The following is a 16721-nucleotide window of genomic DNA, read 5'->3' as shown; positions in this document are numbered from 1 at the left end:
ACAGGCAGCCTCAGATGAGCTCAAAAATACCGCATCTGACAGAAAATCTAAGGATGACTCAATTCTCAGTTTGTAGAAAGCAGAAACAAATGACTAAAATAAATCAAACTTGGGGAAGTGACTAACCTTGCATAGTAGTTTCTACAGGAGCAGAGGTGACCGTCTGTGGGGGAGGAGGAGGAGTGTCTTCCCTCTCCTCTGCTGTAGGAGGGGGAGGAGTGGGTACCTTTTCTGGGGTGTTGTCAGCTATTGAAACGGTCTCTGTAGGAGAAGAAGTCTCTTCCTTGGTGCTAGACTGGGGCACTGGAGTGTCTTCCTTAACATCCAGAGTGGCTGCAGGAACAGTTTCTGCAACGTCAGGCTGGGCAGGTGCAGCCTGAGGTGGTTCCGCTTCTTGAGCACAGGGTGCAGGGGTTGAATGTTTAACAGGTGGAGGTATGGCTTCTAGATATAGTCCTGCCTGAGCGACGTTTGCAGATGTCTGTATTATCGGCTGCTGACTGACATCTGGTTCAGCTATGGGGCTGTCGTCACGTTCAGCTGTGTTGACGGCAGGCGCTTCGGGGTCTTGAGGGGCTGGGAGCGGCAGCCCGTTGGGTAGTCGGAGTTCCTCAGGCTGTGCAATTGGAGACTCCAGAGGGTCCTCTAGGTGACTTGGTGGTAACGTGACCGATAGCCTTTCAGGTTCCAACTCGGCCACACCATTAGTGGAGGAAGGAGGAGTTTGGGGTGTGTCTACTGACGTCACATTCTCTTCTGCTTTAGTCTCCTCTTCCTTTGCCACCTCCTCTTTCGCCTCTGGTGCTTTATTGTCAACTTTGTTCAGTGCAGCAGAGGTGGGGACAGGATCAGGAAGGGGTGCAGGATAGGCAGGTATCTCAGGTGCTGACTGGGGAGGGGGTGTAGGTTCCTTGTGAGATGGAGGCGCATCCATCACATCTGGAACAGGAGGGCTCGGTGCAAGTGCAGAAATAGTGTTAATAGGCGTGTTCTCAGCTTCTGACAGAGGAGCAGGTAACGGGGTCTTAGTGTTCGTATCAGAGGTTTTAGCCTCTGTAGGGGTGGAGTCGCCTTTGTGAAGTTCAGGGGTCTTTGCCACAGGTGGAGGTGTAGGTTTCCTTCTGTCATCTGGAGGGTCAAAAGTCAGAGAAAAAAAATGACACAGTTATACAGTCCACATTCATGGTTTTACAATCAACACTGAATACATAGTTTCTGAAAACCTATAAACCGATATTCATCCACAGCCATGGGTCACCTTTGTGAGGATAATAAAGGTTTTTATGTTATATATCTACACCTCATTCAACCCCCTTCCCAAAATAAACCAGCTTCCCTGTTTTCCTACACTTGGGCGAGCCACTCAGGGATGTTAACAACTTATTTTAACTATGTTTAAATCCAGCAGAGAGAATGGCACCAAGCAGCATGGATTTACTAGGAAAATTCTCATCACTCTTATTTTGAAAGCGGTGCTTGATAGCAGTTGTGTGCACTTCCATACAGATAACCCTACTTAACCTTAGGTGGGAAAATTACAAAAAAAAAAGTTCTGTTTTAAAGAAAAGACAAAAAAACCCAGCACATGCGATGCTGACTGCTCAAGATTCACCAAGATACTTGTTGTTCACCACAGGGCTCCTCGATGTAGCTGCTCACACAGACTAAAATATGTACAAACAACTGAACAGTGAAAATGAAATGTGTTTCAACTAAGAACTGCTTATGCCCACAGGCTGTGATTTAACATGCCTTATACCCACATAGATGGCTTCTTTCATGAATCAAGTTTGGTCCCCAGTTACTTTGGATATCTTGTTAAAGTAAGGAAACATTATGTCATACATAGCACAGGCTCTATCTTTCCTTTCTCCTAGCTTCTTTAAACAGTTATTGCTGTTTACTGGTAGAAGTCAATCTTAACAATTAAGTAATCACAAGATGAAAACATTAACTGGAATCATTTCATTTTATAGGTGAATTTAAGACCTATTCAAAGTAAAGAATGGTTATGAAAGTACAAACGGCTAAGCAGGATGCATACAAATAACAGTTATAAAATTTGTAGTAAGTAAAATATGTATCGACTGTGTTCAAGACTCTGCATGTGCCACTCACCTGGTCTAACCAGTGCTGGTGTAGTAGCAGCTGGGATACTCTCACCGTTGGCCTGGGTCAATGACGTACTTTCTGATCCAGATGTCTGGTGGGAGACATACACACAAACTGAAAGGTGAGCTTACAATTGAGGTTAACACTTTTTTCCCCCCATTTGACTATGGGGGTAAAAAGGAAAAGAGAAAACAGGCTAAAATCCCAGCTGGTTTTAAAAGCCACGTGTCAAAGTGCCAGTCAGTTTAATTTTGACAGATTGTAGTGTATCACATTGGAAATGGCAATCAGCATTCTTTCCAAGCAGTAACATATGGACAGAGCATGTGAGTTAATTCTAGTCCTTTCTGTTTTATTTTATCTTAAGTTAAATAAAGCAGAAAGTATTTTTTCTATATTTTAATATGAACCCCAGAAAGCAGTAGTTGTCAGGTAATGTCACTTTCAAGTGTATGAGTTTATAAAAAGCGAACAGTGTGCTTGTATGGCCGCTCTCCTGAGTACTGTTAGTTAAGAATGTGGCTCACCTGAGGTGGGGTTGGGGTGGAGCCACTACGGCCCCCTGACATAATCTCTTCTGTGATGTCTCGACCTCCTTGGTTTGGGTCTCTTATTCTGATCTGTGGAGGAAAGAAAGTAGATGAGCTACTGGTGTAAGTACTGGTGTAAGTAAAAAGAACAAAAGATGAGGGTAAGGGACAGCAGGTAAATAACACAGACAACGCTTTAGGTGAAACTAACTTCAAATGAAGAATAAAGGCAGGGGGAAAAAACCTGCTTCCCATGGTGTAGTGCCTACATTCGTCTTTTTTCACAGTCCTCCCTTTAGCTCTTATTCACTAGCTTGCCTCATTGAATGAAAGCTACATTTCTTCACTGAGGCACACAAAATCCAAACTCTAACCACCATGCAAATTCCTCTGCTGCCCAACTGAATGTGCTTCAGCCTCTGAGTCACCAGAAAAGCTGTCTGACTGAGCGTGAATTAAATTAAGCCAACTTGAAGCTAAACAGCGAAACAAAATTCCACTGCTGCTTTAAGCCGTTGTTGTTGAAAAAGCCTGCTCACATGAAGGCAAAACACAATCAGATCTGACAACAGAATGCATTCCTGTGTACACACTGCACTCTTCTTATATGTTACAAACACGTGTTTTCTCAGTCACACAAAGTAGCAATGAATTCAGGAGTCCAAATGCTGCTAACTTCAGTGACACAGGCCATTCCTAGAAAAGGATTAAACCGTTTGTAACACTTTTGCACTCTGACCTACTTTTGATAGTATTAGCTCAACCATGCTGACCTTTACCTGATTCAGCCTGCTTGCAACTCCTCTTCCAGAGTGCTACAAACCCCAGTGGGCCTCTATCATCCGAGGGCTGGAGTAACAGATCTGGCTGGCTTAGGGCTGGACTTTAAACCCCCACCAAAAAAAAAAAAAAACCCAGGACAGTGGGTGGATAACAAGTAGCTCCTTCTCAACTTAGCTCCCACAATAGAAATCCAGCACGAGACAGAAGAGCTATACGGAAGACAGAGCAGGGCTGGGCCTGACTCTCAGTACGCTGGCTCACGACTTGACCGTTTCTCATATGCTAAACAGAAGAGGAAAAAAAGGATAAAGCAACTGGCCTTGTAACGCTTTGGAATGTGCAAACCCCCGCCCACAGAAACTAACAAACAGTTAAAGGGGCCAGAGTGTGAAGGAGGGGCAATGGCAGGGAGAATGGGAGGGTTTCCAGGAACAAAAAGTTGTCAAATGAACAAGGGTTACCATAAGAAACTCCCCGTTTCCTCAATCCCTCTCTCTCGCTGTTCAGTCATCCTGCACACTCTGTTCAAGTTGGACTTTTTTCTGACTTTTGAGAGCAGAAAAGAAAATGTAGAATTGGAGCAGGAAGGGGGGGGTGGGTGCCACAGCAGCAGAGGAAGGCTGACTGTTTAGCCCTTCCGGCTCAAACGGGGGAGGAGACTGGTGGCCACGTGGAGCTGAGCTATGTGCTGACATGTCCTCCACCCCCCACCCCGCTGAACACTCTCTTTGACGTGGGGTGATAGTGAGAGCACACAAACAGGGGAGTAGAGAAAAAAAAATGGCATTTAGTTGTTGCAAGTCAGCTGGTATCCGATTTTTGGACGGAGAGACCACTAGCAACAAACACTTTAAAAAGCTACAAACCCAGACACGTACACACACCACTACCTCTGTGTGAAGCTGCCTTTATCCGTTCACAGTAGAACCTAATTTCGGTCAATATGCCCTGTACAAGACTCCAAATCTCTTGGTGCTCCTTTAAAGCACATCACTCCCGAAACTCAAGGAATGCAAGTCTTGTAGTGTGCACATGCGCACACACACAAACCCCACCCCTTTATATTAACAGCCAAAGCACAATGTAATGTAATTACAAGCAGATATTTTGTGTGATATCACCAATGACATTTATCATCTTGCAACCAGAGCTTCACATTTTGTGTGTCTCATAGATCACGTACAGTGGATCACTCACTTTTCAGACTGAGAAAAGCAGCAGGTTACACTGTTCAGTCATATGTAAGCATTACTGCAGATGTCTCAGATGTAAAAGGATGGTGACACAAGAGGGGCTTGAGTTCACAGAGAGCTACCACATACCAGGCGAGGGCCATATTAGAGCACAGGGGGAACACTAGACATTCTGTTAAATCAGGGAATACATTGTACAGCAGCTCAGCTATACAAAATAAGAAGTTGAAGACAAGTTTATTAATATCTTTTTCAATCAGTAAATTGAATTCAGTGTCCCAATTCAAGCCTTAATCATAAGAAGCAACAAGGATGTTTCTGTATCCCATTGCATTGTGTTGAAACTGGATTACAATGACACACATACTTGCTCATAATGCTACAATATGTCTCCAGTGACCATAAATTATCCATCTATAAATCGTGCAAAAGCTGCAATAATACACTTTAGCTGACCAATACTTCTAATATAATAATATAATATCATGAAATCAAAAGGGCAACAACATTTTTTACTCATCTCAAATCCAGTTGCAAGACACCACCTTCATTATCAAGGACCTTCATTGGTAATGATGAATATGAAGCTTTCAATAACTTTAGCACATGGTTAAGTTCCCATGTCTTTAAAGCAGGGATTATACATGGGTCTGTTCGGGTCCCAGTGATTTAAATGATATCATCGCATGTGTGAGGGTCTGAGTAGACGTCTAAGTATCTGCTTGTTTTTTTGACTGCGCAGACACTCGTCCGTGTCCGTAACTGAGCATAATATCTACAGTTAATATCTATTTTTATATGTGATACCCAAAATGTTTTGTTGGATGTCATATGCAAAACCTAAAATCATTATACTGCACAGCTATAAAGTTGTGGCTGTTTTTTTTAAAGTAATATGTAGTTTTTAGTATGATGATAACATAAATCAGACGGTCATGAATGTCTACTGTGAACATGTGACCAGCTGCAACAACAAGATCGTCAGGGTGTGACCACCTCCCTCTTCAGCATTTCAGAAATCATTCATAATTTTCTTGTCAGGATTATTTGAGTGCTGTGTTCACTTTTTTATAGTGTCTCCTCTTTTATAACTTCCAAGGATTGTTTTTTGCTAGTAACATGATTATTTAAGATTATGTTAAGTCTGTCTAGAGAGACGTGGTGATTTTGCATAAAAGCAAATGTAATTGAGGATACACACAAGTCATAAGCAGGTAAAACACATATCCTGTATCACATGCATCTCAAAGCAGCACAGAGAGTTTGAAGTGTGGCACATTTTTGAATTAGGAATGCTGACTGTACCTGTTTGCGTTCCCGTTTGGTAGGGATGTGCTGGGCAGGCTGAGGGGGTGGCTGTGGTTGTTGAGGTGCAGGATTCATAATCACAGGTCCTGCCTGGACCGAGGGGGTGAACTGTGGCTGTGCAGGGTAGTAGGCCCCTGCTATGAATCACAGACAGAAGAATGTAAACCAAGTCATATTGACTTAACATAAACACATCAACTTAAAACAACATACCACTTAAATAAATACTTCTGGTTACCAGATAATTTTTTGTAAATTTTCAGATAGTTTTAATTTTTGCTTTAATTTCAGATTCATTTCAATTAGTGTCAAGAGTGAGTTTGCTCACTTCAGTTTAACTATGAATGTTTAAACATGAATGTTTTAAAGCTTCCTCAGGCTGATTGTGTTGACCAATTTAACTGAACTTGTAGCCCTTTTCCCCTAGTACCTCCTTGCTTGCCTTGCCTTTTTTTGGGATTTCTGAAACACCAATTAGGTGGTAGTACCTGGTACCAGGTACTTTTTTTAGTACCTACTCGGCCGGGGCTCTAAGTGATCTGACGTGATCTAAAAAATGTGATGTCAGACTGCATGCCACTGATTAGCTAGTTAGTGGTGTCACACGATGTGTGATGAGAACGTCTCCTTCACAAAAATCAAAACCATCATTTTTCAAACCCAGCAATGATGGAAACGGCTACACAAAAAAACACTGTGGTCTGAGAGTCTGTCAAAAAAAAGACATACACCAAGCAGCAGGAACACCATCGCCTCGGTGTCTCCATTGGTGTGGTATCCGTGTAGCATACAAATGATGTCACAAGCTACACTGGTATAGCAACGCCATGCACATTAGGTGGTAGTCGATCGTAATGGAAAATGACCAAAATTACACCTATTTTTTGCAAGGATGCCATAACAACAATTACCGTTTTCAACTAATTTTCAACAAATCCATTTTCCCCAATACCAGAAAAATGATTTTGTATAAAACGAATTAAGGAAAATTAAAAATTCTAACAACTCAAAAATATGATAAATGACTTATTCATGTAATTATATTTCAGCACTTAAAAAAGGGCAAATGTCTTAAACTCTTGCAGCTCCTTATTTTATGACTTTATTATCGTCAAATATCAGGTGATTTTAATTACTTATTTTCCTGGGAATAAATAATTCAATTAAGTTCTTTCAGTAGAGATTTGCTGGAATAGAAACAACTGCCTAAAATCAGCATTTCACCAAATGCAACAGTTAAGCAAACACGGTACCAACAAGAATGCCAAGTAGATTTTCAGACCATGACACAGCAGTCTGCTGTGTCAGCTCTGCATTGGTGATCTCATAAGGAATTAAATACTTATCACATTCACAAACTTGCCAAGAAAGCTGCTGCCAGTGTGACACCCTCCTAAAGAGCAAGCAAACGCTTTTCGCATACCTGGTCAATAATGTCAACAAGACAAAACCACTCAGTGACATTACCTGGCCGTGTAACTGGCCTCAGCTACAGTTCAAAATCAGGTGTAGCCCACTTTTACAAAACTTAGACTAAAAAAAAAACTAAAAAAAAAAAAAAAAAAGAATAAACCGCCCCCCCCCAAACTCTAAACTGAAGAGGCCTCTTATTCAGGTTGGGAGTAGCTAGCTCCTGCTCTGCTTCTCTCCCCTGCTGCATGCATTACAGTCTAACTCACATTACTGAGTCTGCATTGTTGCCCAGAAGCAGCACAGCCTAAATATAGTCAAAAACCCACACCGGCTGGGGGAAGACTGCGTGCGACATGGAAAGGGAGGGAAGAAAGTGAGCGAGAGAAGGACAGAGAGAGGGAGAAGGTTCATAAAAGCAGAAAGCCAGAAGGCGAAATGATACTTGGACAGTATCCCAATACTGTAAATAAGAGACCTGAGATATGACTCAAAGCACAAAAGTTTGCCATAAGAGGGGGATGGGGGGGCTGCAAAGAGACACCGTCTAGACAACACCTACCCTCAGAGTCCTCCTGCTCTCGAGAACCAAGGTTGCCCATGTTGAACTGCTGCAGAATGTAAAGACTGTACAGAAATACAATTTAGAGGGGGTTTTCTCTTTAAACCCCCTCTAACTTTCTTCCCTGTCCTCTCTACAGGTGCCCTCTCAGAATGACTTCTTTTAGTCCTCAGCCCTCCCTCTTCCAGCGTGTCTCCATTTTGCTCCTCCCTCTGACCTTGCTGATTCCTCCCCACCTCCCTCCCTCCTCTTGAGTATAGTGGCAGACAAACTAAACTGTGCCATTCCAAGTGGCTCTGACTTCCCTGAAGACTCCTCTATCTCTCCACCACAGGCATGTTATCTGATCTTTGGTTAACACATAAGAGTCAAACGGATTTGGTGTGTATGTGTGTGTGTGTGTGTGTGTGTGTGTGTGTGTGGGGGGGGGGGGGGGGGGGGGGCTGTTTCTATGTATGTGTGTTTTAAGAAACACTCCACCACATAGATGGCTGCAAGGAGGCAAAATGATATTCTGGGATTATAACTATGACGAGCATAGAGCTTAAGAGGGCAAATTTTTTTAATTTTTTTTTAAAAAAAAGCATTACTTCCACACATGAATCCATTTCTTGGCTCAAGACATCTTCATGAAGCAAGCAGCAGTGAAGTCAAGGTCCTCAGCAACCAGGTTTAAAGAGCCATGTCTTACAGTCACTAGACAGTTATTTTATGTCATGTGCCATCTGATTTCACAACATGCCAAGGGACTGTCAGAATGACTGATGCAACAGACACGCAGGAGATTATTTTCAGTGTCATAATAAACATGAATTCAGCAGGCTCAACAGCCACACAGCTCATTCCTATCAGCTGTAGCCCTGCTGTGGTGCAGACTGACACTTAAATGCACTTTTATGTGCCATCTCAGTCAAAAGTACAGAATGGGAAGTGTTTCTGTTAGGGTCAAACTATCTGGGTTTGTACAAGACGTGGGAGGGTTCAGTATTCAGACCACACATTTAAGTATTGTAAAGATTCACTCATCACTAAAACTCCACAGAAGTTTACAATCTAGTAAAGCATTGTCAGACTGTTTGGGCAGACAAAAATGATCCTGTTCAAACTCCTATAGAAGAGCTGCTATAGAAGCTGTATAGGCCAGCAGTCCCCAACCTTTTTTGCACCACGGACCGGTTTGTGCCCGACAATATTTTCACGGGCCGGCCTTTAAGGTGTCGCGGATAAATACAACAAAATAAAACTAGTACCGGTACCGAAAAAAAGAAGATTTATTCATAACACACGTGAAAAGACCCAGGAAAACCGAGTTAACGATAAAAACGATAACAAAATAACGCTGAAAACTGATAAAAACCATACATTTCACACCTGAGCCTCAACTCTCAACCCCCAGTACCGTGAGTCATTTGGTACCGGGGGTTGGGGACCGCTGGTATAGGCCTTTGATGTGTGTGATTAGGGAGGTTCTGAAGAGGTTACGAGTCCACAGGGCAAACACAAAACACAATTATGCTAACATGTTAACATCCCCACCTATAGTATCTTCAGAATTCCTAATTAGCTAAGAGGAAGCCAGAGAACCTGAAGAAAACCCATGTGTAAACCTTGAATATACTCACTCGCTGTATATAAAAGGTCTGTCTGTCTGTCTTTTTTTTTTTGCTTTTTTTGCACAGTTGAGGAGCGTATCAGGTCACATTTCACTGCATGTTATACCTGTATAACCATGCACGTGACAAATAAAGAATCTTGAAATCTTGGAGAACATGGAAGCCTCACACAGAAAGCCTCTGGTTGGCCAGGAGGTTTTGACTCCGTTTTCTTGTTGTCAGGCAATACAAAAACCTGCTACACCACCCTGTGCTACCACTGACACAGGGAGGTGTAGGAATACAGTTAAACTATAAGAATATGTTTGAACTTGCTGATATCATCCAAGACTACATCGACATGTCAAATCCTGAACGGACACTAGAATTCATTCTCTTGTCTGTAATCTGAAGTTTGAGATTAGTGTATTCTCCTGATTAAATTTTTCTCATGACCAGTAAAGATACTTTGGATTGCTCCTTTAATCAAAAGGGGGACAAAACCCCAAAGGTATGTGTGCCTACTACCAGAACCGATCAAGGGATTGTTTGCTTGTTAGGCCAATGTGTACAAACTGTCCATAAAACAAATCTAACCATTTAAGGCCACTCATACTAAAAAAGATCTTATCCTGAAAATGCATGTAGCAAAACTCACACAGAATAAATAACACTGGCACATTTTCCACACTGACTTCTCTTATAAGCAAAGACGTGAATGTAATGGCCTGTTTATGGTCACCGTACTGGTTGTATCACACACCAAATGTGACAAGACCACTGTCCCGCCATAATTTATAGTGATGCCAAGTAGGGATGGGTATTGATAAGATTTTCACGATTCCGATTCCATTTTCGATTCTGTTTAACGATTCGATTCTTTTTTTTAAAAAAAGGAGAACACTAAGATCGATTAGCTTAGAACTTTGTTTTATATCTTCTCTTTGAACAAGATAGAAATTTAGAGTAACATGGCCTTACAAACCCAACAGTGAGATCTTATAATAAAATAAATATTCTTCTGTAGCAATAACAAAGTGTAACATAAATTATTCTGTAGCAATTACACAAGAATATCCAGTAATGTCCCTGCCTACAATTAAACACATTCACTTACTGAAAATCGGGGGCATCTGCTGTGGCAAATGGGTGCAAGCCTTTTACCACAAACTTAGTCACTGCTCGGTGACATCCATCTATCCTGGCCTGAAAGGAGACGCTACCGGTAAACTGCAGTGAGAACTGGCAGCATCTGAGCCAGCCAGACTCTGTCTGTCTCTCTCATCATGGTCACCTAAACGCACAGTAATGGCAGGTTTTGTAATAAGGCAGATCGCGCTAACATAATATGCACTGTTAGTTGATTATTTACCTGCCGCATTAATGGGAGAGGACGTGCAAATGTTACCGCTGCTGCTCGGTTGAGATTCACGAGTCTGGAGCGGAATTAAAAACGCGGGTTATCGCGTGTTTTGTGAGCAAATGCTTTTGCATATTCGTAGTGTTTCCTCCCTTAAATGAAATATTTACTTTTCAAGTATTGCTAGTTGCCCTGTTGTCTTCCGTTCTCATAAAGTATAACCAAACTTTTGAGCATTTGAGCCACTTAGGCGCCGTGTTTCCTGCCAGGTAAATGACGCTCCGCAACGTGGTGACGTCATTCGGGGCGACTGGAATCGATAAGGGAATCGTTTGCAAAAATGGCAAACAATTCCAAGGAATTGAAACAGTGGGAACTGGTTCTCAACAAGAACCGGGTTTCGATACCCATCCCTAATGCCAAGGGTGCGCCACACTTGCAGAGTGTTTGTTACCAAAAGTTTCTCCAGAAAGTCTCTGCTTTTCATGCCTTTACAACATCTCCTTCTGTGTAATTTGGAATGATCTGAGCCCTTGTTATGATATCAGTGGGAAAAAAACAATATGATTATACATTCCAACACAGTGTGCCAGGCTACAAAAGTGAACAGGTCCACGACTGGCCAAAATGACACCAAAGAGCAGCTCGCAATAGCATTTGTAACACCATTTTCAGAGTGTGTTTGTTTGTTTTGTGAGGGTACAGTGGTGGCTATAAATATGCCTTCAGTCAAACGCACAAAATATCTGAAAATATAAATTTATATATGCCAAACATGTGAATTTCCCATAAATTAATGCACAAGTCCACCAGACCTTCAGCCCTATACAGTTTAACTGTCCCATGCACAACCCAACACACACATACTCCACATTCAAGAGCAAATAGTGGAATCCTTCCTATGAGCAGTCTCATAGGAAGGGTTGTGTTTTTACAGGTCTGCATTGAGGCCTCTGCATTCAGTTCAACAAAGACAACACATAGTTCAAATGCCTGGTAGGAGGAGGTCAGCAAGTTTGTTTCAGGGCATCACTAGGTTTTATGGTCCAATGACACACAGTTACCACTAGATGGAGGCACAGCACGTATGATCAGCAATAAATGTGTCCGTTGCAGCTATACTCAGTTGATGTGGAACAAAAGGACTATGAGTAAATGTAAAATGAAGACACTTTTGTGTGTATTAAATATAATCATTGAAGGCTTTTATACTGTGATATACATAAATTTTACCTCTATTGCTAAGTGCAGATTTCTAAGGATGCTGTTGTGGGCCCATTTGTACATACCGGTAACCACTTTGACACGAATAGTCAGCAACTTTAAACTTTTTGGGGAATGCAGCCACACCCATCAATAGGAACACAGTGCGAGTTGTAACTGCTATTCATGAAGGTCATATGGTCCATGCTGGCTGAGAGAAGGTCATCTTTCCTGATTATTCTCTCTCCCACGGTCTGTAAAATTGTCACTGCTTTTTATAACACCTTATACTCCACTCCTGTTCATTCTCATTTCATGTTAGCCAGAAGTGTCTCGCACAAAGAGATGCATAAATAATGAGTGGGTGGCAGGGGACAAGATGAATGTAATTATTAGAAATCTCAGAAGCGTGTAGTTTATTAAGGGAAGACTGTTATTTTCTTGTAAACACTTACATGAAGACAAACACTGAAAGAGTAACAAGTCAGGATTCCTCAAAAAAAACAAAAAACAAAACAAAACAAAACAAAGAAGACTTCAGCTAAAGGCTGATCACTGTGCAAGATGTGAGCAACTACTGAGGATTTAATGACATGTTACACAGCTCACTGGCTTCCTGTAAAATGTTGCATTAATTTTTAAGATTCTGCTTCTTACTTTCAAGTCTCTTGATAATCTTGCACTCCCATCTCTCTCCAACTTCTTCACATTGCCACTCCTTCCCATACTGAGATGCTCCTCCTATGCTGCTCTTACTATAACAGCTGTTTGTTTCAGCCCCGCGTCTTTCGAAGTCTTGCCCACGGCACAGTCACTACTCTGACAGTCTTACCATCTTTAAAGTCAGTCTTTAAACACATCTTTTTAAGCTTCTCTATTCTGTTTGATTTTAGTTTAAGACGTATTAACTTTTTACTATATGGTGTTTTCCTACCGTTATTTTATCTATACGTAAGATATACTTTTGTTTAATTGCTTCTAAGGGCTCCTTGAGTATGTTGAAAGGCACGTATAAATGAAATTTATTATTTTGGGTGGTGTTTTTTTTCACTTGACATTTTCCTCTCCTCTCACCCTTCCTATTTAAATTTTGTTGCAACTTGTCCTTGCGTTTCATTACAAAGTGTACCATCGATCTTCATAATTGTTTTTCTCTCCAACTGATTTAGTTTGCCATGTGTAAGAATGGTGCTTGTTACTAGGTGAGTGGCACAGATGAGACTCCAGGTAAAACCTCTTACCGTAAGTACCATATTCTGCAGGGCTTGTGCCTGGGTAATAGCCTGGGGTGCCTGTTGGGACTGGAAACTGCTGAGGTGTGGGAACGTAGGTTGGTGACCGGTACTGAGGGGGCAAACCAGAGAGCGGGTGGAAGATAGAAAAGAAGATAAATGGAGAAAAACAAAACATCATTAGATACAGATATAGATCATTAAAGTTGTAGAAGCAAAAAAAATGTGAACACTTTGGAATTACAAGGATTTCGTGCCAACCTCTAACATGGGCTAAAACTTGATTATAAAAACTATAAAGAATTCTGCCTTCAGTCTTTGGTTTGTTGTTCCCTCAGTGACTACAAGCAGCCTCAAACCATAAGGATCCCTCCATGATGCTTTACAGTTGGGAGGGATCTGAATTGCAAAACTAATGTAATGAAAAAAGTAATCTGCTTTTTTGTTACTTCTCCAAATAAGCAATCCATTACTGTTGTAATGTTGCTACATTTTCCTGTTCCTTTTTCTTTCTATTTTTTGCATTTGTGCACTTGCTTTCTATTTTTTGTGAAATGGGACACCGTTCACATTTTGGAAGTATGTGTGTTACTATGTGGCTGGATTAAACTATGTGACACACAGCTTCAAAACTCTGGTGGTATGTTGAGGAGAAAATACTACATACATACTGGCTATGCAATAAGGTGAAATCAATACACTCAGGTGCTTTTCTCAGGACTGTGACATATTGGTACTCAAAAGAGGTTAGTGCATTATACAAGGCTGCCATCTTTGAAATGTAGTACGGCAGGAGACAGTTCGCCTCAGAAGTGTTCTTGTGTCTGAATATAATTGAATAATGACGTTTTTTTGTCCTTAAGATGTGCAAACAGACAGAAACCAAACTGTCTTTATTTATAAATGAGAAGCACCTCTACAACCCAAGTAGCTGCAAATGGGTATCTCCAGACACCAGCACATTTTCACACATTTGGATAAGAAGACCAGACCACATTTTCTGAGTAATCAAAGTAGAAATCCTGGTAATTTCTGCAACAAAATTACAAATGCCTCTGCACCATTAACCACTTTGAGCAGTTTGAGTCACTATGCCTGATTTTGTGGATGCAGGGTTTACAAAATGTATCTAAATAAAAAATTAATGCATTTTTAATAGAGCTAACAAACCTATATTTTCAATTTAATTCAATCTTATTTTTATAGCACCACCAAATCACAACAGTTGCCTCAATGAGCTTTATATTGTAAGATATAGACCCTACAATACAATACAAAGAAAACCTCTAGCAGAAACACAAACAAACAAAAAACAAAAAACAAAAAAAAACAAAACACACACACACACACACACACACACACACACGTTGTGCCCCCTACCTGTGACTGTATGATGTAGGCAGGTCCCTGTGGCGAACTGGGAAAGGGCAACTGTTGCTGGGGGATCATCATCATTTGGGAGCCAGGGCCTGCCTGGTAGACGTGGGTGGGGGTCACAGACCGAGGAGCACTGCTGGGTGGGACACCTCTTGGCCCACTGCTGGGAGGCAGGTTGGGCCTGTTGGGGTAGTAGGGCTAAAAAGATAGTAGAAAAGCAAAGGTGAAGCAAGTGTGGGTTGTGAAAAAGACAAGAAGAAATATGGTGTGATGGACCACAGAGAAGAAAGAAAAACAAAACAGGACCATTTGCTACCTCTCTGAAACCTCTGACATGAATAAATGCCCTTTGCATTATTTTATCTCTTGGACCCAGGGAAACTAGCTTGTTCAGCCTAATAATAAGCTCACAGTGTGTTTATGAATCTGTGGCTCGACTCCAACTGGAAACATATTGGCCCTGTCTGCCAGCAGAGATAAAGCAGCTAATGCTGGTTCATTCAGAGCCTCCTCATTGACATTCTGCTGATGGCCTGGGAGCTAACTGCTGTAGCCAGAAAAATGACACCAAGCCAACAAAGCACAACACTGCCAAATATTAGGCTCACACATATGCACTCCTCCAGAGGGTGAAAGAAGGGAAAAGTGGAGGGAAAAACTGTGAGGAAAGAGAAAACCTGAGTTACCTGTAGTGATCTGAAGCTTCCCTTCAGCAGCACAAGCACAGATCACACATAGACACACATTCAATAGAAGCAAGAAGAAGGTGGGAAGAGAAAGAGTGAGAAAAAGAAGGCACGGAAATCAGTTAGAGGAAAGCGCCCAGAAACCACCCGATCTTAGCTAAGCAGTGAATTAACAAGCAGCATGCAGATAAAAGGCACAACAGTGCATCCCAGTGAATCAGGCCTAGCTGCATTTCTGAAATGTTGGTGCAACATTTATGCATTTTATTATAAAGCATAACCCAAATGCAATTTAACTTTTATCACAGTAAATTCAATATTTACTTAAAACATTAACTTCAGTTATCATCAAGTTAATTTTGCATTATTGGGCAATGTTAATTACATAAACGTAAAATGTAAAATAAACATAAAATGTTAAAAATATTATCATGTAGTCTCTGAATCAGGAACCACCAGTTTGTGGTCATTTTATTCCTGAAATCTTGGCCTTCTCCACTGCTTCTCACATGCATTAAAATGGGTGAAATTCCCCTCCCACCCTCAAGTTAGTCAGCTGTGCTGTTAGTACCTGTTGATGTATAGGCCGGGGCCCGGGGGCAAACTAGAGGAGGAGAGGCAGACAGGACAGAGATTAAAGACAAAAGCTCAAACTCCATGCTTCACTCCCCACTAACAGGTTATTTCAGTTCTGTACGTTTCCAACTGGAGCTCATCATATGAAAATGGCTGTCATAGCATGTGCTTAGCTTGCCCTATATATTTTTTTAATTATTTAATTTTTTTACAAGGCTACATACAAAATATTACAGATCTGATATTAATGTATAAATCAAGCTGCCTTTAAGCTGATTGCATTTACTCAAATCAATCAGGGGCAGTAAGAAACAAAAGAATTTAGATCATGTAGATTAAGCTCCAATACTTCATAAGACATGTAATGAAGACCACAGTGACTGTTTACATTTCAGACAGACATGCAGGCATTCTAAGAACCCTATACGTTTAGGATAGTGCCAGTGAGTAGAAGTTTTGCAAAACTGCACAATAGCATTTTTACCCTGCGTGGTTTGTCTGGACTGATCAGATGCAAGTTAGAAATAAACAAAAATATTTGCATTGCACCACAAAAATGAACTTGTGTGGAAAGCAATGAATCCAATTTGTAAATTGTCATGCTTCTGACTAGATAATATTTTCCCTGATAGAACAGTCGTTTCTGAGGAGTGAGCAGGCCTACCTGTCGGGGTTGTGGTGTTGGGTTCATTTGTGGAGGTTGGGTGGCAAACACTACAGACGGGGGCTGCCCAGGGGGGAATGAGGGCTGCAGAAGACACGAAGTGAGAACAACAGCAGAAGAGCTTTAAGAGAGC

The 16721-nt window shown here is 41.4% G+C and overlaps 1 protein-coding gene across 11 annotated transcripts in view; it reads right to left on the bottom strand.

Annotated features, from left to right (window-relative positions):
* LOC102297541 (eukaryotic translation initiation factor 4 gamma 1) overlaps nucleotides 1-16721 on the bottom strand; it is a 38161-nt gene that overhangs the window by 12731 nt on the left and 8709 nt on the right. For 4 of the 11 annotated variants that reach the window (XM_005938291.3, XM_005938297.3, XM_005938293.3 and 1 more), the window contains exons 4-12: nucleotides 16589-16672; nucleotides 15920-15952; nucleotides 15349-15369; nucleotides 14666-14860; nucleotides 13295-13397; nucleotides 5924-6063; nucleotides 2640-2732; nucleotides 2119-2203; nucleotides 127-1128 (exon numbers count right to left, since the gene is read on the bottom strand). In XM_005938291.3, the coding sequence (XP_005938353.1) occupies nucleotides 127-1128; nucleotides 2119-2203; nucleotides 2640-2732; nucleotides 5924-6063; nucleotides 13295-13397; nucleotides 14666-14860; nucleotides 15349-15369; nucleotides 15920-15952; nucleotides 16589-16672 (1756 nt within the window). The other 7 variants (XM_005938296.3, XM_014338737.2, XM_005938294.3 and 4 more) reach the window with 6 other exon arrangements.

This window comes from Haplochromis burtoni, unplaced genomic scaffold (assembly GCF_018398535.1).
Source record: "Haplochromis burtoni strain Fernald_Lab_line unplaced genomic scaffold, NCSU_Asbu1 Contig_255, whole genome shotgun sequence".
NCBI lineage: Eukaryota > Metazoa > Chordata > Actinopteri > Cichliformes > Cichlidae > Haplochromis > Haplochromis burtoni.
The sequence above is the reverse complement of the archived record's forward strand: the minus strand, read 5'-3'. Positions and strand labels throughout refer to the sequence as shown.